The sequence below is a fragment of the Buteo buteo genome, chromosome 24, assembly GCF_964188355.1.
Source record: "Buteo buteo chromosome 24, bButBut1.hap1.1, whole genome shotgun sequence".
NCBI lineage: Eukaryota > Metazoa > Chordata > Aves > Accipitriformes > Accipitridae > Buteo > Buteo buteo.
In genome coordinates this window covers 18,066,777-18,091,625 of record NC_134194.1, presented here as the reverse complement: position 1 = coordinate 18,091,625, position 24,849 = coordinate 18,066,777, and the positions used below count along the sequence as shown (strand labels likewise).

Here is a 24,849-nt window from a genome sequence, read left to right as displayed (position 1 = left end):
GGAGAAAACCCATGATTTGCAAGTTGAAAAAGGGATTTCTGCTGGTGCAAAACCAAAAAGAAATAAAAACTTCTTTCCTAGTTCTGCATTCATAAAAATAAGGAAACTGCTGACGCTTAAGACGTGTCTGGTAAATAGAAAGATCATTTAATTATTGTATTTCTATATAACAACAAAGAAAATGTTAATTCACATTTGAACTTACTTCTTTCATACCTACAACTCTATATCCTTATGGACAGATAATATTTGGCTTCAAAATCGAACTCCTGTCCAATATTTGCTTCATTAAAACTCCTTGTGAATTAAATAAATGGCAAATTAACTAGCTGGATGTTCTTCAGTATAAAATAGAAATGGGTGTACAAAGACACTTTTTCTTTGGGGTAAAAGTATTTAGACTGCTTATGGAAAGCTACGTTATCCCCTGATTATTCACCCTTATCTAACACCCTGGGGGCTACCCACAAGGTACGCATATAATATTTTGTCTTGAAACAGACATTTTCAGTCAAATGAAATCAGCATTTTTTGGTTGAATAAGATGGTACAATTAGCACAAAAGGTAAAAGTGTACTGAAAAGTCCCAGAATTGTCCTATTTACGACAAATGAAATACACTTCTCAGACATTTATTGATACCATGAATGGATATATTGCCCAAGTACAGAACCACGCAAAGTTTTTGTTAGAATTAAACGCAAGTAACCAGGGTGGTTTTCAGGGAACATTTTTCCAAAATATATTGTACAATTTTTAATATTTTTTTTGTTTGTTAAGTCTCTTCTGAAGAACCCATTTCAACTCATACACCCTAAATCCAGAATTTGCACATTATTATGGTGCATCTGTTCTCCTATCCTGCAAAAGCCCAGCTGCAAAGCAGTGATCTGGACAGGTTGTCTGATCTCTGTATGTGAAATTGGCAAATCCTCAAAGAATTGTTACTTGATACAAAACAGAAAAAATGCCAACATTGCAAACTCCTTTAAAATTGTATGTTGAACACATCTGAAATCACCTGCAATGGCTGTATTTCCAAAGCAAAATTGTCTTTATTAGTAGAAGCTGGTAATGAAAAAGAGCTAGCCCTACCCTAGACACCCACCCCTGCAAAAAATCCCAAACACCTAAGCCAATCCACAATACAAATCCTCTTACAACTACATAACATGATCCTGACTAGTGAGCACTAGTATGTGGCGAGCAGTGTGGATAACGGCTGGCTGATGAGACAGTTCTGCAATCAATTAAGAGAGTCCTTATGAATATTATAAAAAATAAGTATAATACTCAGACAAAACACAAAAAAAACAGAAGGAAAAGAGAAAATATAAGCAATTTGCAATCAAGCAGATAAGACTTTTTATTGACACAAAATGCAACAAAGTAGTCAAAGAAAAAACTAAATACCATTAAGACATATATCATCATGGTCTTAAGAAAAAAGTCTAACCTCAGACCTGCTTTCCTAACTTATTTTTTGTATTTTACTTGCATACCATCAATGTATCTCCTTACACTATCTTAATAAGCTCATTCTGAATAAAGATTCTTAAACTATTACACTTTCCATAGTTGTAAACCTTCAGTGACATGATTTACACTTCAGTGAATTTTTTCTAGTTGTAAACAGAACGTATATCTAGAAGGAAACCTGAGAGGTCAGCTAATCCAGCTCCATATCCCAAGGCAAGATTTGCTAAATTGCTTCAGACAGATGTCTGTGTAATCCATTCTTTAGAATCTCTAAGTGAGAAGTATTTCCTAGCTTTTCTAGATAATTTGTTTCAACACAACTGTGTTTATATCTAAAAGCAAGTCAATAACCTATTTCAAATACAGAGACACGAACAGAACATAACCTGCTAAATATTGAAGTTTTTTACCTATTCCAATAATTCCTACTGAACCTCCGGATTCCTGTGTCTTAAATCTTCATGTTCCACTGTACTTTCAGTACTGAAGAACACACATTAATGTATTATGCAAGATTATTTCCCTGTTTGTAGGGTATGCATTCACAAGCTTAAGATACCATGAATATTGTGAGCCCTCGTTCATTCTTAGAATCATACAATCGTTTAGGTTGGAAAAGATGTTTAAGATCATCGAGTCCAACCGTCAACCATGCCCACTAAACCATGTCCCAAAGTGCCTTGTCTACACGCTTTTTGAATACCTCCAGGGATGGTGACTCTTGCTTCATGGTTTATTTTTGGTCAATCACTTAATGAAAATTCACTTCTTTCTCTCCTGTAAAATTAGTAGATATTGCATAGCAAATGCCTTTCAGCTGGTCCTTTCTTTTTTGTTCTAGGTTTTGCTGTATGACATCGGGGAATATCTGCTCTATGAAATCTCTAATTGTGGCTTGTTTTCTGAGAGTGACTGACGTACATCTGAATACATCCAGCAGGTAAACTCTGCATGCAAAACTCAAAAAAACCTAAAAGGAAACCACCCCCTCACCCAGCAGGCATGTAATCTCAGACATCAGGTGACTATTCAATTACTTCTAAGAATAATGATTCTCAACCCAAACAGCAGTTCTGGCACTTCCTGCCTGACCACTGCAATGACAACCTCAGTGTCAAAGCACTGGAATTTAAAAAAGGGCTCTCTACATAAATGGACTCAGTGAACCAAACTTATTACATACAAAGGCAGAAAATTTAACAGCACATCACTGCTGTGCCGTGCATAGTTTTGGTATTTGTCTAAGGTATACAACAGCTTCATCACTGAACATATGGCTTTAAGTTTATGCATAGTTTTAACCCTAAAGATTGTAACCACTGTTCATCGGATATACCACATCCCTTTACAGGTCCTAAATGGTAACACTGCTTTCCTTTCTGCCTGAATCACATAATGAGTAAAGAAAGCAATTTTGCTTTAGAAACAAGAAAAAGGACAGAAACTTTTTTCCCCTCCATTTAACAAGCTTCAACAGAGTAGCAAAAATTTCTTCATTGCTTTTGTCTAGATTTAAAATACCCTTTTTTAGTTGCTCAATTACTTCACAGTCTGCTTGTTTTGTTTGGTTAGGTTGTCTGCTATATATTGTCATGTAATCACTCAGCCAAGTGAAAAATCCTCAGATCTACTTCACTGTGCTTTAAATTGCTTGCTTTTTTTCTTTTAAAATTTTTTTAATTAAGACTTCTCTTCAACTATTTGTTAATAATCAGATTTGAAAACACCATCCTACAACAGCATAAATCATTCATTCATTTACAAAGAACTTAAAGGTATAACATCACTTTTTTTTAAATCTTCACCAATATGCATCTCTATTTTCCCCATCCCGATATATTCTATTTCTATTGTTTAAATTACCCTTAATCAGGAACATTAAAATAGTTGCCTCTGGTTTAGCTTCCAAGTTCTTGAGACATTGTTCTTGCTGCATATGCTCAGTAACGATCTGAACTTTACACATCCCTTTTTCTTTGAAACCAGAAATCAACAGTACACATACCCCTAACAGGAGTCTAGATTGCCTGGAGGCTGCTGCATACTAAATCACTGACCCTTGAACAAACAGTTCTTGTTTTGGGCTTTTTTTTTTTTTTTTTTGAATGAAAATCTATTTGTTTCACAGAAACTCTGTATGCAATAATTTACTTCAGTTTTTAGATCTGTAGTAGTCACTTATGTAACACAGGCATACAGCATCTTTCAAAAGTTAGATTAAATTTAGATGCACAATTCCTATTACTTATTCATATCAAATGAAACAGCTGGACATTATTTGTAAAACACATTGAATGAGCTCACTAAAATCTGTGTCAGGTTCAGCAATAGCAGAAGCACGTCTCAAGATCACATTTTTTTCTGGAATTTGAAAAAAGATCGCAATGTAAAGAGCTGAGGTTAAGTTGCACTCCAGGGCAGGCGATTGCCTCATTTCTGGTTTTAGGAAGCATATCCTAGATTTACTGTAATCAATATCTGGCCCACTGATTATAGTTGTAAAGGAACCCACTGGTGTGTACTGTGGCTCTTTTTCCTCACCTCCTCCTGTGGTGTAGCCTCAGGGACCTGACCAAAATGCACCCGAGGTTAGGAATGCATAGTGGGCTGCTCTTGCTCCATAGAGCTGACTATGGAAATGAACAGGCCATGTGGTTAACAGGCTGTAGCTCTTAACAAAACTGAAAGTTGTGCTACTTCCAAATTTTCTGTCAGATCAAAATAGCAAAAGCAAGATTTTTGTCCCAATTAATAATTTTTCTATATGCATGCAAATAAAACCAGAAATATAGCTACACAGTAGCTATACTGTAAACTATTTTATAAAGTATAGAAGTTTCTCATTTACTTTAAGTTAACCACTGCTCATGTTTGCTTACAGCCAAGATTATTGATATAAAAAATATACTGTCTCTCTTCTGTTATTTACTCATTTTCTAATGATGCAGAAAATTTTTCTTGGACTATAGCAAACTACTTTGGTATCCATGCTATCAGAGAACAATTCAAGTAAGTGCAATCCATATGAAAAATTACACATCCAAACACAAACTTCCCACAGCCAGAAAGGACAGGGCAAAGAGAATTGGATTTATACTGCAGAGTAGGAAGACTTAAGCTATGACTTCTACAGAAATATTTTTTATTAGAAAAAGTAATTGAAGTTACTCCTCCTTCCACGCCTTCCTATTTCCACTCTTTGTTCCTCTCCATTATGCTTCAATACTTTAGAGCATTTAAAAAAAATTTTGTAACTTTAAGAATAATATAATAAGTTCAGGAAAGACAGACTACTCTTACCAAAAAGGCACCAGAATAGTTAGGCAAAATTCTTGTCAGAAATTATTTGGATAAAGTTGATCCTTAGAAAATGAATAAGGTCCACTACAGGACCCCTCAGGTGTCTCATTTCGATTAATAACATTTTTAGTTTTAAGTGCTTCTCTATATTCAAGTTTTCACAGTCTGAATAGTTGCAAGACACTGATTTATAGATTCTTTCAAAAAATGTAAATATGAAAAACAGTAAAAGAACCTTTAAAACATTAAAAGCCTCAGCTATCAATGATCTGAATATGTATAGATAACAGTGGGAAATCAAATTTTAATTTTTAATTAAGTAAATTGGACAATATGCTTTGCATTATTCAGATCTTCTTTAGTCCAGTAGCAACTTTTTAAATGGGTATAATTAGGGTACTGTTAGGTTTTCAGAGCTTTTATTCATGGAAGAAAAGTAAGGTATCTCCCTGACTTGTACTTTCAAGCCTCTTGTGAAAACTATAAGGGTACTACAATTCTTTAGATGGCACTATTTATTTCCTATAATGTTGTTCAGCTTACTCAAAGTGTCCAGATATTTGACAAGTCATGAATAAAAGAGCAAGCATTAATACATTCCCTTGAACTACAAGGTTCAGTGTCGAACTACAACATCCCTGGTTGTTTGATAACATTCTGGAATGCATAGAATTGCCACAGAAAACTTATCTGAAACAAAAGTTCCAGGTTTACACTGCTGGTTTAACGTTTGAGAGGCAGTTTACACCTTAATAAGATTTTGACAGATACAGTCATTATAGCGGTCTGCATGGTTTTGGTAGCCATTGTATGAGTATAAATTGAATGGTTTACCTTTTTACTATTGTCTTTTAAACTCTTCCTCCGTAACCACAGTCACTGACATGACTGCTCTGTAGCTATTTGTGACCGAGATATTTTATGTTAAGGATCAAGAGACCAATACCCAAACAGTTTTTAGCATAGTAAGCATAAAAATTCACATGCAATAGAGTAGAATCACTTAAAACGGATTGTAAATTGCAAGATTAACCATAAACTATAAACCCCAAGAAATCAAGAAGGCCCTGAACTTTCTCTGAACTTCATGGTTAGGGTCAGAAAGTTATTATCTACTGAACAAATTAGATTTTTGTAATCAGGAAGCATTTTTGAACTTAAAACATTTACTCTTAACTGCAGTTAATATAGAGAGTGAAATAGAATAATTTTTCATACGATACTGTTAGTGTTTTCTATCTATAGCACACACCATAATCAGGCAGCAGTTAGTGACAAACCCTGATTCTAAAACTATATTTACATTTTAATAACAATTTAATGAATGTGAAAACTACAGGCACTTTATCTGAAGCAAGCCGAACTTATGGTAAAATGCACGACCAAATAATTAAGTTACAAAGAATGATATTGAGCAAACTAAAAAAAACCCAACCCTAATATAAAATTATTTCAGAAAGAACAACCCAAAAAAAAAAAAGGAAAATAAAAGACTTATCAGGGAAGACTAAAAGTTAAAAATAAAAATAAATGCCAAGTGCTAAATACTCTAGGAATCAAAAAAAAGTTAAGCTCTTTCTGCCCTACATAATAAGAGTGACATTGTAAAGGCTACGTGCATTACATCAAAGATTGCCTTTCTGAACACACTAGGATGGCTAAGAAAAAAAAAGTTTTCTGCTTGCCAGTTCTGAGAGACTCACAATACAAAATAATCTGTTTGGGTGCCTTATCATAAATAATCAAAGTAAAATTTTCATGTCATATCAAAGATGGCCTAATCCTGCTATGCTTACATCAACAGCCATTTTGATACTGATGTGAAGTACCAGAATGGGCACTACCTGACCAAAATGACCATACCTGCACATACTACCTCAACTCAGCTAAAAAGCCCAAATACTTACTTGGACTTCAAAATCCATATTCTCCAGAAATTTCTGGTTCATTGTCTCTGCAAATTTGTTGATGGCTCTCAAGAACACCCTAAAAAAGAAAAGCAATGATACAGATGAATGAATGTCATCTCTGGGAATCTATTCCAACCACGTATGATATTGATGGAAACACGTTTAACCACTGAACACACTAGAAAAAGCAAAGTTCACACATACATGAACACAGCAGATGACATTCTGTGCAATGGCATGTTATTTATAGTCTGTTATATATAAAAAAGATTTAAGCACACAATTGTCAAAAAGTTTCTTGATCTCCATTGAAAAATTCAGACAATTTCTTTTTCTTTGCTGCACATGGCACTGCATTCCTGTGAAAACATAGAGAGCAATTCTTTCAAACACAACTTTACCTTCTATGTGACAAAACTGAATCATTTACAAGAGTGTTATTGCCGCCTCCTCATGGGTTTGACAGCTGAAAGAGTTCCTGTACTTATATTATTAGTTAGGAGCTGGCACTGCATTTTCCCAATTAAAAGATATTGTGTGCAGCTTTTCGGTTTTCTCACAGGTGGTGAGGGGAGGATGACACTTCTGCCCACCTTTCTCCTCAGGTTGATTATAAAACCACATTCAAAGCTGAATTAAGATACAGTTATTTCTTCCAAGAGGAAGAGTGTGAATGTTATCCCTCTAGCTTGAAAACCAATACCTATTTATGCTCATTATTAAGGCAGCAAGATTAAGTCATGTTTCTAAAGCCAATTTCTTTGTCTAACTTTCCAGCACAGTACATTTGTAAAACAAAAATCAATTGTATCTCTAAATATTTATGAAGTTTATTTAAATAATTCAGTTTCATTCAATTTGCAATTTTGAAAACAAGTGATCTATTTCCCTCTGCTTCAAAGGTAAAATTTTTAAAAGTTTTAACTGGAAATATTTCTATAGCAAACACTGTGAGGGCAAACATACTTCAACATGAAAGAGACAAACACAAGGAAAAAAACAATCCTAACTGTTCAAATACAATGACTGACTGTCAACTAGCTATTACCAATCAGGAAAAAGATCTAACAGTTATAAGAGACAATAATTCAATAATTAGAATTACTAGCAAAAGATTAAGAGACCAGAGAGGATATCCGTATGTTACTGTCAAAGGAATGTTGTGTCCTTGTGTTAGACCCTGTGTGGTGTTCTGGTCTCCCATCTCAAAAAGATAAACAAATACAAAAAGAAAAAAGAGAGAAGAAAACAAGCAAACAAATGTGACAAAGAAATGATCAAACACATTTAATGGATTGTGCCTGAGTTTCTTTAGTCAGGGGACACTACTTGACTGAGGAAGGATATGGTAGAATCTATAAAATTGAAAGTACCAATGAGAAGAGAGACTTACTGTTCACTGTTTCTCATACAAGCACTGGAGAGCATTGAACAAAATCAGAATGTGCATTCAAAATCAGCAGAAAGATATTTTTTATGCTAGTCTTGCGCAGCTATGTAACTCATTTCCACAGGATGCTGTGAATGCCTGAATTTTATCCTGGCTTAAAAGTGATTAGACACAAAGACAAAAATGAAGCGAGGACTACTAAATGTCACTGGAGGCTGGGAGAATGCGGCAAACTCTGTTACTTCTTCCCAGCTCTGTTGTTATACTGTTCCTTAGGCAGCCATTTATGAGCCACTACCAGAAACAGAATAGTCAGTGAAATGAATTTCAGCCTCACCACCAAAAAAAAAAAAAAAAAATTTTTTTGGCAAGGGCTACATTCAGTTTCTTAATGAGGGAGGTAAAGCAGTTGTTCAGCTTTTGGCAGGCTTATGACAAGGAATCCTATTTACCCACTAAGCAATAGTCCAAAGAAAGGCACTGCTTCATTAGGGCAACAACTTGACTGGCTAGATTGAAATCCCTTGTTATGACTATGGTTTTCCATGAGGAAAAAATTCTTTGTGAAAGCCTGAAGCAGAGTATTTTCTTTCCATCCACGTAACACTTGTCTGTAATGTTGATATGATCAAGGAAATAAAGTAATTTATACATGGTGTTACATCTTGCCAAGTCTTTTTTTTAATGTGATCAGAGGGACACTAGGGTTTTAACTACTACAGTAACTGTGACATTGGAAGGTAACACTTCTATGGGTGCTGTGTTGCCCTACTGTATCATCCCACACATTCGGATAAGCTTCTTTCCAATGGTCTAGGGCATACTCTGATCTAATCTTCTAACACTAACTCAGCTAATCTTGCCAGCTGAATTAAGGGCCTGATCTGTGAAATGCTGAGTGTCAACAAATCACCTCAAGTTCAAGAAACCTGTTTTTGCTCAATACTGTTGTTGCAGGCTATGACCACTCTCCTAAACAACCTCTGTATAATCACAGAATTGCTCTGTGTCTCTACTGCAATTTTAGCCTATGTTGGTCTGAACAGGCTATTGCACTTTCTTTTTGGCCTTTTATGTGATCAACTTACTCTGAAAAATGTGATTTCCTCTGCAAGCTGCCCCACACTGTCTGCAAGAATAAACACATTCACCCCTAACGCTTCACTTGTATGGGTACATTTATCTCTACAAAACAGCCTGATGCTTGACACAAACAGTTTAAGATTTTGGAAAAAAAGGGGTTTTCTAAAAAGAATGGTCTACTTTAGACAGCACAAAAACCATACACAGCTAGGCAGAATCATGGACACCCACACGTTACTCTGTCTGTCAGCATCCTCATTACTCTTCTGAGTAGGAGTTATGGGTCCAGGCCTTTTTACCGTCATGTCTTTTCTGTAGAACTATATAGCTCTAGATTCTCCTTTGATTTACAAGGTATATTTCTTGCCAACTCACGTAATCAAGTTCTTCAGCTCCAGCTGCTCAGAGAATAGCATTTCCCTTCACCCAGAAAGCCTTTTTTTGCAGTAGGAGGGGGTGTCCTCCATTTTTGAGACTTTTTTTATTTCCCAACTTCTGTGTATTAACACACTACTCCAACACCTATGGTGAAACATGTCACCTAAATATCCTGTTTGGGCAGAATCTGGTATGGTGCTGATAATTTGTCTTACAATTAAAAACCCCCACACTTTTAGGTACTTTGCCTTTTAGCACAGAAATATCATGTAAGATACAGTAGAAATAATCATAACTTAAACACACATGAAATTCAGTAGTGTAAATCTATTTCATGATATGGACATATTTCTTGTGTGTCATATTTTACAATTTTTGTGAAGAGCTTGTAGTTTAATGTTAGCCATACATAAAAAGCCCCAAGGGCACCTGAGAAATACTGATATACTTAACGTCCAGTAAAAATTACTGATACTATTAAAAATATTTACAGGATTCTATACAATATAATTATATGTAAGCTATCTTCTGTGAATATTCCTTTCATTCTCACAGATATTTTTATCTGACATACTGGAATGACACATTTGCAGGAAGCATGCAATACTTCCAGGCTGTCAAGTTCCAAGTATTTTCATGCATTTGTATTTTGCCTAAAGGGTGTATCTATTTCTGTCATTGGAAGTCACTTAGGCAGTATGTTTGAATTCTATTCCTGGCTCCTGCCAATGCCATGCTGTCCTACCTCAATGATTTCATTTCTATATGCCTCAGTCTCCCCTTTCACCAAAAAGGGGTATTAATTAACTAGCCACAAGTATGAAGCCAAACAGATACTTATAAAACACTTTGAGATTCTGATGAAAACAAGAGAAAATATAATTTTAATTATTACTGACAACATATTCCTATTTAAAGACTAAACATTGATCCAAAAGGAGAGAGTTAAAGTCATTTGACTAGAGAAGTCATCATTCCTTACATGATTATTCATAACATCAGTTATCATAGTTGATAGTTATCAAATATAATAGAGAAGGTACAGCTAGAAAAGAGATGGTAAAAACGTGTGCCCCAGAACAGCTCAGAAAAACACAATATGTACTGTCTGACTTGAAGTTATTGAGAAAAATTACTGAAAGGGATTATCTTGTCACACAGTAATATAACTTAATTTCCCTTCTATAACAGACCATTGGAGCTTACCTTTTCTCTGTACTTGGGGACTGCTGCTCAGTTCTGCTTTGCAAAATTAGACTGATCTAGACTGACCAAAGGACAGGATCTTGATTTCTCATACAGATAATGTCATTAGGTGTTTTTTCTGTTTAACCTTCTCCTCTTGTCACCTTCTCCCTTAATTTTAATCATCACACAGGGCTACAAATATGTTCTTTCGGGTGTTTTAATTATGATAACTTTTCCACAGTTACTTAATATGGAATTAATTTCTTATTGGTTTAAGTAACTGTGATCCAAAATTGTTGAAATTCCTTTATCCACAATAATTTCCATGATATTTCCTGAGTTTATGCGGATTGATGCTTCTAATTTACAGTTCATATCAATCTCCTGGGCCTGAAGATTTATGGATGATCTTCAAAGGCCAAAGTCTCTGGGCTTAATTTGGGTATAAAACCACGAGGTTTTGGCTTAGGACAGCAACAGAATCGCCATGGTTCAACTGCTGCTATCTCCTTTACCCTTCTAAATTTCCTGCTGCTTCTGCTTTGCTTTACTGTATTGTCAGAGAAATTTCTTTCAAATTTTGGCTTGAAAGAAAGCCCAATGAATAGAATCCTGTGCAATTGTACTTAGTTTCAAATACTTAGACTTACGTTCTAAAGAGGGATAGAACAGTACCATAAGTAACATGTATAAATACAGACAGACAAAGCTGAAAATTTATAAGTCATCCTAAGATAAAAATCTTATTTCAAACTGATTAACCCTCAAACAAAATAAAACATAGGGGCTGAGATGGAGCAAAGAAAGAATTTTGTATTCATAAACAACATGTTGTTAATCAAAGTAGGATTTCAAGGCTATTCCTTAGAAGATGATGACTCTATTTAACAGTAAAATAGGTCTGCACATTGTCCTTGCTTTTGAAGTGCAAATAGGTAATAAACCTAAAATACAGATCTGGAACTCCAAGTTATTTTTAGCAAACAAGTTGGAATTAGTGCATCAGCTCCTTTCAGCATAAAACAAAGAGATGATTACAGTAAAAAAACCCAAATTAAAACAAACAAACAAACAAAACAACCCCAAACCCTTAAATTGGCATCGCCTGTTCTTAGGTGGCTTTGCAAAAGCTGGCCTTTTTCTGCACCTAGTTGCACACATAGTATACTTCTGGGTCCACAAAATTATTTTGGGAAAGGTGCCGAAATCAGGTACAGAATTATGAACCTTCCCAAAATCATGAATCAACCTTTCCTCAGACTCTTACACATGAATTCTTTTAAAGTAGCGGTCCAACAGCAGTGAGATGCTCTTCAATGTCTTCAAGTTCACAAGACTAAAATTTGGGGGTTTACTGCTTTGACTTTGAGATGAGTAATCCAGATACTGAGGTGAAAGCTGCATTAATTCACTTACGTATTTATGAGCATCAACTCAAACTCATTTTGCTATGTCTTCTAAAGCTGTGAGTACACTGATATAATGACAGGTGGAAAAAAATTAATCAAGTACAAACTTCTACTGGATAATCAGACACAAAAAAATAGAGATAAGCTTTAAAAGAATATAATTTCCTGTGTTGTTGTGAAAGCTCTTACTGAAAGAAATCATTAAAATGCTGGAATATATGTATTTTTAAAATCATGTCTGGAAACCGATGAAGACATGGACAGTTTTTAAAACTCAGAACTTCTTCCCACAAACCCTAAGTGCTTTTCCTTCAGAGAATTTGGTCCACAAATTAAAATCAGAAGGAGTTACACTAATTTCAGTTTGGCAGGCATTTTTTTGTAAATCATGAAGGCTGATCAATCAGCACTTTCATCAGTGAATCCTCTACTTGAGCAGATGAGGAATACGAGAGGAGTTCTTTCAAAGCCTAGGACATGCATTGACTTATTATTTTGAAGATCTTTTCTGAGTTCTGACAGACATGGTCTTGCCAGTATGCCAGTTATATGAACTCTGGAGTAGGGAATAACAGAGCCAAAATAATACTCCCAAATAATTTATGTTGACTTGATAGTAGCATCCTCATAAAATGCTTTGCAGAAGACACCTGATATGTATTTTAACATGAAGCAAGCACAACAGAAAAGCTGCTGATTCTCTTGCAGAGAAAATCAACTGATTCTCTTGTAGGCTTCTGTCATCTTTCCTCTTCCTTCTTGTGTGCAGAGATAGAAGGCGGCACGTTAAATAAAGAGCAGACTAGCAAAGTGGGTCAGACCCAATCCCAAATGCTGATCATTGTCAATGACCGAAAGAGGGAACAGTAATTATAAACTAAACCTGGAAGATATAAAATACACAGAAGAGAGATCAGACAAGCAATCAGTGTGACAGAAGAGATTAAATAAATATGCATTTACTATTTCAGTGACCAAAACAGAGCAGCAGGAGAAAGCCTGAGAAAACAGGTGAAAAGATAATACTGAAAAACTTTACAAAGTAACAGCAGAAATTATCTGCTAATAATGTGGCAAGCTATCATTGATTTAGAAATGAAGGGCACTGCAAGACGGAAACACTGTTTAAAAACCTTGTAGCTATGTGAAACCTAGTTATTAAGAGCACAGTAATGGCAACACTTAGGAAGCAATCCACTTCCATGGTAACTAGAAAAATATGGCCAGCAGTGCAAAGAAAGTAGTATAATTTAATCATATTTCTCCCTTGTGTCAAGTCAGTATCACTAGAGACTGAAGAATAATTTTTTTTGTACCATTCATATTGAATTCTAATGATAAAGCAATTGTCATTTTCCTAAATTCTTTTTTGATGTACAGCCAGAGAGTCTATCCAAATAGCATGGTCAGAAAATAACTGCTATCCAGCTTCTCTTGTCTCAGTTACAAATTGTTATGTACAATTCATTTTCTTTATTATTATTGTTTGAAAATTTACCTTGAATAGCTATGCCAAGTATGCAAAAATAATACACGCTATAATGTGTCAGAGTTAATTTGGCAGCAGTACAAAAGCAACACCTAAAGACAGGAATGAACAATTGCTTTGATGCTATACAAGCGAAGTTCCCATTTGAGATATCTTGACTTTTCAACATTCTCTTTGTATGTAGCTTTTCCTTCAGCAGCTACCTAAAGCATGTTTAAAAGACTGCTTATCTCCCATTTAGGAATCAAAAAACGTTTTCAAAACTGCATATTAGGTACACATTTTTGCCAAACTCTTGAAAATCTAATGTTTAGCATGCTTTAAGAAAATTCATAGTTTGAAAACTAAGCCTACAAAAAGCTGTCATAATGAACTCTGATATAAGTAACTTCATTTGAAAGGTATTTTCAGTGATTTTCCTTATATTGTGAGTATCTTGTCACTTCAGTCTACTCTCCTTTTTTGCTCATTCCAACTAATTGCAGAGTAGAAACATTCTGAATTTAAAAAAATTTAAAAATCACATGGTGTCTTTGGTGCTAGGTAAGTCTGGGAGTAAGATACAAAGCTGAAACCCAGTTAGTATACATGAATGTAATGACTTAACATGGTTATATCAGGATGTCATACACCAATTAAAACTCTCATGGCCTTCACTTTTGAAGGAAGTTTGAACTGATATTGTGAAATTGCTTGTTCATACTTCCACTGATTTTTTTTTTTTCACCTGTTGGCACTAATTTACCCTTACTGTAATGCACTAATTTACCCTTACTGTAATATTCGTACATATCATTTAGTCTTCATTTCTATAGATCTAAGAATGGTGCAAAGGTGATACTTTGGTAAATATATTTTCACGGATGTTTGTAGGGCCTATTTCTGGAAATATTTTTATTATTTCACACATCAAAGGATTAAAATTGGAGAATTACATGAAACTAGTGGATAACACTGTGGATAACGCTTTCTCCATTTTTGTTTTGTTTTGTTTTACGTAGCTCTGTATTTTATTCATAATCTCACCATAAAACTTTAAAGGTAAAATGTAGTGTTTGGGCTTTGCTTTTGCTTTCCCCCTGTTACATAAGCTTTCTGTATTTGAAATCCTTTCTCTATACCTGCATTATATTTTAACACAGTACACGTACTTCTGATTTTTCAGATATTCTTGTTGAAAATATTTAGCAAGGAAATACCTTTTGTCTAGAATACATAATTTCTTTACTTTTAGGGAACCCTAGCTTTTTCTGAAGCTAAGAATATAATCTGTAATTACAGGTACAACTATGCATCCACCTCTTGTCTAATTGCTGCTTACTTGAGCTTACTACTTTACGGCCAAAACTGTATCAATACAGAAGCAGTTGCATTGAATAAGCAGATTATGACTTTTAAAAAAGATTATGAAGCAAATGCATAATACATCAGCAGCGTTATTTTGTGATGTTGCTGTTTAAAAATATGAAAATAACTATTCAAAATAATGTTAAATATGAGAAAATTGTATATATTTAATTTCCTGAAAATCTCTTAAGATATGAAGCGCTCACCACAGTTACTCATCAGAAAGGAGAACACAGAAAGATTGCTCAATAGCATTTCCAGCACCCAATGAAGATTATGAGTACTGAATTTGTATTTTCAGTCTTCTGTAGTGACATATTTAGAACAGTTTATGTGGGTAACCTCTTCATTTTTTTTTATTCATTTGCAGGTATGTTCTACAGAGTGGAAAATACCACTCATTGTTTTAATCCCCAGAAGTTTTACTAAAATTAAAATACCTGAAAGCATACAAAACATTTTACAACAGGCTGCATAACAAAGAACCTTAGAGATTTCTATATGCAAGTCAAAGTTGTATCTGGAGAAATAACAATTTATCTTACTGACTTTCTGAAAACATCAAACTAACAAGTTGTTTTTGTGTGTTGAGTAGTTCTCTCCACTGAAGACGTTGCTTTTAGTTCAGGAGGCCTCATACTCTAGAAGCAGGAGCATCCTGCCAGTCGAGACCAAGAAAGATGAGATACTCTGCAGTGGGAGTGGGAAAGGGATATCTCACAGCATGTTTTCTCTCTGCATTTTAGATAAAAGACTAAATGACTGCAGTCAAAACGCAATAGGCATCCATTGTGTACCACAACCATGATATGCAATAGCCTATCTTGCTGAGCAGATGATCTGCTGCAGTCCCCACATCATTAAATGTTTAGATTCTTGGTAAGTAGATAATTCCACAACATGGGCAACAATGAGCAACATGCAGAGTTAGTGCAGAACAAGCATCTTGTAGTATTTGGTGCTAGAAAGATGCAAATGATTGAAAAGTAGGGTTATATCAGGCACGACCAGACTCAAACACCTACAGATGGAAGAGATGCTCTCTGCTAGGCTTGTAACTAACAGCAAAGCATTAAATGACTCAGTCAGACTTATCAGCCACAGCTGGAAGTGTAACTCTCCATGGAAGTAAATTTACAACCCACAGTGAAACAACTGCCTCTTCTCTTTTTCTGCCTTATTCCATTTTCCCAGGATTAACCTTATGCCATTTGCCCTATTACAAGTACTGACTTTTGTGGGGACTGGGAAAGACAACTAGAAAACAGAGTTACCTGGGTTTAATGGAAAGGAGATACAAATCTGAGAATACTGAGACTCTGTATACCAAATATCCCAGCAAGAAAAACAATAAATAAATAAATAAAATGTCCTTTGCCTCTCAAAGGGAATACGTATTAGCAGGGAAATTGCATTTCAGCAAGGACATATTTAGTCTCATAGCAAAAACAAACTGTCCAAGGACCCATCTTATTGCTGGACATGATTAAAGCAATGACTAAACAGTACAAACTGTTTGAACTTGTTATAATACTTCATTTACCCTAGTGTGCACGTGTGCATAAAGGACTATTTTCATTAGACATTTATACTTGTTGCTTAAAATACTTTTTCATATATTAAAATAACAAAGTTCTGCAATATGCCATAAACCTATGTGTAAATGCATTCTGAACCCCTGAAAATTCAAGCCGTTAAGAAAAACAACTGCATTTCTGTCAAGTATGCTTAAGCCAGTCAAAAGTTGCCAAAGGAAAATGAGATCAAAGAAAGGAGTTACTTGTATACAACAGATCAGCCTTCTAAATTCTGCCTTATTTCTACAAAATAACCTGCAACTTCATCATCCAACCTTAGTTACATAAATGAATCTTAACTCCCAATACATCTTTGAAACACAAGAGTAAAACTAACCTAAACTACTTGTATTCTTTTTTTTCCCCTCTTAGGAATAAATAAAAAAAAGGCCCCTTTTTATTCTCTGCAAGACAAATAATGAGGCAGGCAATGTTTTAAGTAAACTGTTAAAGCATAGCTGGATAGAATAAATCTGAGTTTTCTTCTACATTTCCTATGGGAGCAGAACCACCTCATATTAAATAATCAAAGAATTAAAGTTAAGGAGGATTTTTTTCCTATTTTTGTAATTAAAATCATATTCTTGATTTTAAAATCTCATCACAACTTTTGTCAACTGAACAACATATTACAGCACCAGCTGGAGTAAAGGATAATGAGTACTCTTATCAATTGAATTTGTGTACCTTGTGTATAGTCAGCTCCATTAGTGTTTGTGAATAGTCACAATACCCACTGACATCAATATATATATCACAGTATCAAATATTTATAAAACATGAAAATATGACTAGCTTTCATTTCCACCAACAGACAGATGGAAGACTGAGAAGCCGTTTTAATATTTTAATTAATCTGGGTTTTTTCTCCCTTCCAACTTGAGATATTCTATGATTCTATGAAATCTAGTGAGTTGGTAGTAGCAATACAACTTGTAGCATCTCTTCCATAAATACTTAAGATTCTTGCTTGAAAAAGGCATTTCCTTACTTTCTGCCAACTGTGTCCAGTTTCCCTTCTCTCCCAAACTCTATTATAAATACCATTCTTGAATATTATGCTTAAATTGTGACTACCAGCTGTTCAGGTTTTCTCTTCAGAAAATTTAAAAGAAAAAGCAGTCCAACAGCCACTGAATTTGTTATCTGTGCATGTTACTTAAAGATTGAGACTACACCTTCAAAACTGACATCTCCTCATAATGCACAAAGCCACATTTTGTCGAGTTTCACAGGACAATACTATAAGCAGCTACTTCTTCTGAAAAGACTTTTTCTATTCAAAGGTAGAGTTGTTCAGAAACATGCATATGTATAGTGTGGAAAACATGTTTTTCAAAAGTCATGTTTAACAGAGCCATTCACAGATGATCTATGAAAAAACCCAGGTCTGGAGTCCCTACTGTCCTTTTCTTGAGAAGAAATTCCTACAGTCCCTTGCTAGATGACAAATTGGAAATTATTCTGCCTCATTTTGCTGGTTGGTCAGGACCTAATGATATGAACAGAATCTATTGTTCCTGGCAGTCTGAGAAAATGGTGAGGTACTTGAGAATGCAGGTGGTACTGATTTGAAGCCATAATGAGATTTTGCAGAATTAATAATGCTGCTCCAACGTGTGAGCTACATGAGAACCAGGACTTGAGGGTGTTAAAAAGCAGTTCATCAGCAAGTAAGCAGCTATTTTTAGTATGTCTAATGAAAGACAATCGGCAACATTTCCAGCTCTTTTGCCAAATACCTGTAGTGCTAAACCTTTCAAGTTAGACTTAGAAAGGGCTGGGGAACACTTGACTCTAACAGATGCCTGAAAACACTCAGATATACAGGTAATGAAAACATATTTTAGAAAAAGCCTAACTCCTGGTGTTAGAAAATAGCCTACAGTGTTATCTCACATGAGTTTTTCAGCAAATAGGATCTGACCTTGGAATATACTGGTGAAAAATGGTTTCTTTTTATTTTTAAATACCTAAACATAATGTCAACAAGGTTCAAAAAACAACTCAAATGGACACACAAACAATGGAATTGCTTACTAAGCCACTTTAGACTGGACACCAACCAAAACTGATTCCAGGTACTAATTATGACAAGATCATAACTCTGTCTAAGCAATTACCATTTCAAAGCCCAGAGGAACAGAAGGAAGGCATGTGAATACTTTCCCTTTACTTGTTACCTCTCTAACCATTTCTTTTATTCAGTGAATCTGACTCCCTATGCACTTCATGTTGACAATAAGGTACAGGAATTTCCTGGGAGGAACCGTGTGCCTCTAAATTAAAGTTATGAACAGCTGAGAGATAAGCAGACTATACAGTATTACCTAAACCAGCAAAGCATTTCCCCACAAATGCCATGTACCTAGGAATTACTGCTTTTAATAAGCTAATAGCCAATAGTCTAAGTACCTTAAGTGGAATAAAGTGCACATACAAGCAGTAGCAACTACTAAGTGTGCAGTAAGCAACCAAGCAGCCTTCATTAGAACAAAAGTTAATTAAATCTACCATGAAGGATCACAAAAATAACTCAGATATTATATCCTCATGACCTCAATGAGGATTTTACTATTTCCCAAAGTGTTCTGCCCCACCTAGCATGCCATAAAAAAGTGTTCTTCCCACCTTGCTGTTAATGGAGAAAAAAAAAGTAGTTCATGCCCCTTTTTGATTCTCAATTGCTAATAGAATACTCCCAGTCCAGTGGGACCAGTACACACAGCCTCTGCCTCCTTCAAATGGTCTTTAGGAATCAGGACATGCTTTGAGAGCAAACAGCACATTATTTATAATAGTGACTTAAAGTAACCTGAGTTAAATCATTCCATCCTGTTACAGGCAAAGCTTGATTAAGTAAGTTTAGTCAATAAAGCTTCTGTTCCCATTCTTTCAACTTACGTACCACACTTTCTCCTGGACATGAATGTGTTTGTTCTCCTTTCCTTTGGACTTTGTAAGAAGTCATTCTCTCATTCTTTTCCCCTTATCTATGCCAGACATCTAATATTTAGTAGCAATATTCCTGATATCATACATGCACTGGCTGTCTAAGTAAAAGAGTAATTAGAGTGTCCCGCTCATTAGGAACACCTTTTACCCACGAATAGGATGAAACTTGCAGTTCTAGTTATGCTCTTCCCTTTCCTCTGCCTCTAAGTAAATGTACTCCGATTTTATGTTTCTGTATTGCAGTATATCCTACAGAAAAATTCCTCCAATGCCCACTTTCCTTGCTAGGTACAAAATACAAGAAATCATCTGGGGGAGACTGTCAGGCTTTGCTGAATGCCTGCGGGGAAGAAGTGCCAACTACACTGTGCCATTGGCTAGGTTACACAATAGACATACCTTACAGCCTGTAACTAATATTTTTGCAAATTCAGAAAAGGGAGACTCTTAAGGTAAAATACCTCCTTCAGGGCATAAAAAGGCCTGCATGTAGCATCCTGCTCAGAACAGGTGAATTAAGAATGCAAAACCTAACTGTGTTAACATTTTTTGTGGGTTTTTTTTTCTTTCTTCTCTCATTAAGACACCCCAGCCTGATCCCTTGTGACTTTTTCTCTGCTGCTTCTCTGATGAGCAAAGCATGTTAAAAAGAAATCTAGAAACCTAAATTAGCCTTCAATTTATTTCATAGCCCCCTCAACCCCCCCCTCACCAAAAAAACCCAAACCAAATTTCTATAAAGACTGATAACAAAAATCCCCCCTCCCAGTTGTTGATATAACATAAAATTAAAACATGAAAGTAAGATCAATAACTCATTTGCTTATGTAATCTTGGGAACAACAACATAATCAGAGAGTATAAACAGTGCCAAGTCAATTTAGGTAAGCAATGTATTTACAGAAGCACTGTTAAATAGCTTCTAAACATTTTTTTTTTTTTTTTTTTTTTTTTTTAATGCTGACTTTTTCTTTAAATATTTTCATTTGACTTGTCCAATGCAGGATAAGGTTTAGAGCAACAAAGCCTGCCTGGACCAAATTGTCCCACAAAGTTCAGAGTCATTAGGAGGCATTATCAACAAATGTACAGTACTACAAATTAATTTCTATTGTCAGTAAGTGAGGCAGTCAATATATATACCACCAGGTGAATTCCCCAGCCCTAAGGCCATATTCTTTGAACAAGGACTAATGTTTCCCCCACCCCCATAGAATAAAAAAAATCCTGTACTTGTGAATAATGCAGATGTTAACAGCATTTTCTAGATAGGAGAAACAGTTTTACATATGAAAGGTTTGATATGCTAACATACAGTATAAGACTGTTAGTTTACTTTAGTACTAAGCTGATACTTTTTAAGAATAATCCTTGCTACATTAAAAATAATTGCAAATTGCAGTGGCAGCAACATAAGAATGTGCACTGAATTGGCTTTTACCTTTATAGGCCAAAGACTGACTCAGAGAAACAAGTGGGATGAAACTACTATCATTTACAAAAATCTTACCTGGAAGGAACACATCCACCAGCATATATGTATCTGCCCACCTCAGAAGAGGGGTTAGCGATCTCTCGGCATGAACATTAGTGTACGTGAGTGACAGAAAGTGAGGTTTGGGTACCTGAGGCCTCACTGTCGTCATCACTACCCAATAGAACCATAATCCTTACTTTGAGTCATGGAACATGAAAAAGAAAACCTTTCCATTTAACATCATTCCATTAAAATCCTAGATGAAAGTGTATCCAATGTCAAAATTTGATATCATAATGCTGTAAATTCTCTTAGAAAATCTTTTCCTCAAGACCAAACACTCCCAGTAGGTAATCAACTTTATTAAGTATCCTCTCTTCTCGCCTTTCCAATATTATAAAACTGGAAGAGTAAAATTACATAACTGTGACATTTCAAATAAACAGCATCTGTGGACTTCTAAGTTAAATGGAACCTATGTATCTTTAAGACTTAATTCTTAGCCTAGTCTCTCTGTGACTTGTAGAAAACTCAATGTTACTGCCATTTCTACAAAACTAAAATAATGATAGTACAAGTGATCAAAATCCACCTCACCGACAGAAGTCTTGCTCAAAAAAAAACAAAAAAGAAAGCATATTCACTTTATAATCCAATCTAGCATATATACTCAAAGTGTTTCTTTGAGAACAAGAAGCAAGAATAAGAACAGCCCTGAAGGTAACATGCAAATAAATAAAAAAATGTAAATGAAGTTAATTTTTTTCCCCAAATCCAGATCCCTTTCAGTGAGATTTTTAGTGACAATTTCCATGAAGTATGAAAAAGAGGAAATTCAACAACAACAAAAAAAATCCACAAGGTAAGGTGGTCACATGCTCACAGCTACTTTTTTGATCAATTTCTTCTACATGTGCAGATGCTTGTAAAACTTCTACATGTTCAAATTTTGAAAAAACTCTTCCTCACCTAAAAATTCCACAAATAAACAAATTGAACCAACTAACTTTGTTTAGAGCAGCCATGTGTTTTACTTTGCATTCTCAGTCCAACTCTCCCTTGCTCTCCTCTGTTATAGACTAGAGACACAAAAAATCAGTACCTCAGAATGGCTAGGAACAATTATTAGGAAATAAATCCTCACAGAGCCCATCTTGTGCCCTATATACTAGCCTTTCTTTGTTGCCAAAAACATTTGTTTCTAACTCATTGTATTGGCTTTGTGTGGCAAGGTTTTGGTAGCGGGGGGGGGGTTACAGGGGCGGCTTCTGTAAGAAGCTGCTGGAAGCTTCCCCTGTGTTCGAGAGAGAGGCAATACCAGTCTGCTCTAAGACGGACCCACCGCTGGCCAAGGCCAAAACAATCGGCGACAGTGGTAACGCCTCTGTGATAACATTTTTAAGAAAGGAAAAAAAAGTTGGGACAGACAGAAACGGCAGCCAGAGAGAGGAGTGAGAAGATGTAAGAGAAACAAGCCTGCGGACACCAAGGTCAGTGAAGAAGGCGTGGGAGGAGATGCTCCAGGCACCAGAGCAGAGATTCCCCTGCAGCCTGGGGGGAAGACCATGGTGAGGCAGGCTGTCCCCCTGCAGTCCAGGGAGGTCCACGGGGGAGCAGATCTCCACCTGCAGCCCGGGGAGGACCCCATGCCAGAGCAGGTGGGTGCCCAAAGGGGGCTGTGACCCTGTGGGAAGCCCACACTGGAGCAGGCTCCTGGCAGGACCTGTGGATCCGTGGAGAGAGGAGCCCACGCTGGAGCAGGTTTTCTGGCAGGACTTGTGACCCTGCGGGGGACCCACGCTGGAGCAGTGTGCTCCTAAAGGACTGCATGCCGTGGAAGGGACCCATGCTGGAGCAGTTCGTGAAGAACTGCAGCTTGTGGGAAGGACCCACGTTGGAAAAGTTCATGGAGGACTGTCTCCCATGGGAGGGACCCCATGCTGGAGCAGGGGAAGAGTGTGATGAGCCCTCCCCCTGAGGAGGATGAAGCGGCAGAAAATAATGTGTGATGAACTGACTGTAAACCCCATCCCCATCCCCCTGTGCCGCTGCTGGGGGGGTAGGTAGAGAATCTGGGAGTGAAGTTGTGCCTGGGAAGAAGGGAGGGGTGGAGGGAAAGTGTTTTGAGATTTGGTTTTATTTCTCATTACCCTACTCTTGTTGACTGGCAATAAATTGAATTAATTTTCCCCAAGCTGAGTCTGTTTTGCCTGACAGTAATTGGTGAGTGATCTCTCCTGTCCTTATCTCGACCCACAAGCTCTTTGTTATATTTTCTTTCCTCTGTCCAGTTGAGGAGGGGGAGTGATAGAATGGCTTTGGTGGGCACCTGGCATTCAGCCAGGGTCAACCCACCACACTCATGCACATAATAAACAACAAAACTCAGATCTCAAAAGAACATTTCCTTCCTCTTCAAACAAGCAATATTTCAAAGATACCCTGAAGGAATGCATCTGTGATAAGCTGGCCCAAGCCAGCTGTCTAAAACCATTATCAATGGTGGAGTTGCACAAAGATCACTTCTCTTTTCTTCCCAATTCCCTATCACGTGATATGGAAATGATAGATTGCAAAGAGCCCATGTGGCAGCAAAATCTATATGACATGAAATTTCACTTACGCTACTTGCAATCCTAACACCAAGACAACAGTGGCCCTGTGTTTTAACAGAGATCAAGCAATACTTTGTTTATGCCACCATCATTTATGGTGACATCAAAACAGACAGATTATAGCTGTGGGTAAAGGTGTTACAATCTGCACAGTTTATGTCCACAAGATACTTCCTTCAGTCAATTTTATAATATAAGAGTACTCAAAGATTTCTTATTAATAGCAAGCTCTCATAGAACAAACAATAGGAAGCATGATAAATTTGATTATACAAACTTTTGCTTAGATACTATCTTGATCTACAGAGACAATATACCTGAGTTTGAAGTAATTAATCATTATGAAACCTAAAATGACCTATAGTATAGCAATTCATTTCCTCAATTTTGTGAGCTACAGTAAGTACCATGAGTCCAACCTACTCCTACAAATACTGCATTGAGCTCAAAGATTTGGTCTTTATCATCAGACCTTTTAGTAATCCAAGCAACTGTATGGTTTTGGAAAGAAAATTGTGTTTGATAACTCTTGCATCACAATGAACTTGCTGACATACTAGTGAGGACATTCTAACCCTGTGCAGAAATTGTACATTTAAGACTGTTGTGGTTTAACCCCAGCCAGCAACTAAGCACCACGCAGCCGCTCACTCACTCCCCCCCCTCCCCACCCAGTGGGTAGGGGATAAAATCGGGAAAAAGAAGTAAAACTCGTGGGTTGAGATAAGAACGGTTTAATAGAACAGAAAAGAAGAAACTACTAATGATAATGATAACACTAATAAAATGACAACAGTAGTAATAAAAGGATTGGAATGTACAAATGATGCGCAGGGCAATTTCTCACCACCTGCTGACTGACACCCAGCTAGTCCCCGAGCGGTGATTCCCTGCCCCCACTTCCCAGTTCCTAAACTAGATGGGATGTCCCATGGTATGGAATACACCGTTGGCCAGTTTGGGTCAGGTGCCCTGGCTGTGTCCTGTGCCAACTTCTTGTGCCCCTCCAGCTTTCTTGCTGGCTGGGCATGAGAAGCTGAAAAATCCTTGACTTTAGTCTAAACACTACTTAGCAACAACTGAAAACATCAGTGTTATCAACATTGTTCGCATACTGAACTCAAAACATAGCACTGTACCAGCTACTAGGAAGACAGTTAACTCTATCCCAGCTGAAACCAGGACAAAGATTCAACAGGCCTTGTACAGTATGGCTTCTATTGACTGTCAACATGGAGATCAACTATGTACT

At 36.4% G+C, this 24,849-nt stretch overlaps 1 protein-coding gene across 1 annotated transcript in view; it reads right to left on the bottom strand.

Moving 5' to 3' along the window:
- DOCK2 (dedicator of cytokinesis 2) overlaps positions 1–24,849 on the bottom strand; it is a 213,919-nt gene that overhangs the window by 57,535 nt on the left and 131,535 nt on the right. Inside the window, exon 30 of the mRNA XM_075056525.1 lies at positions 6,687–6,765. Coding sequence (XP_074912626.1) covers positions 6,687–6,765 — 79 coding nt within the window. The remainder of the gene's footprint in view (positions 1–6,686; positions 6,766–24,849) is intronic.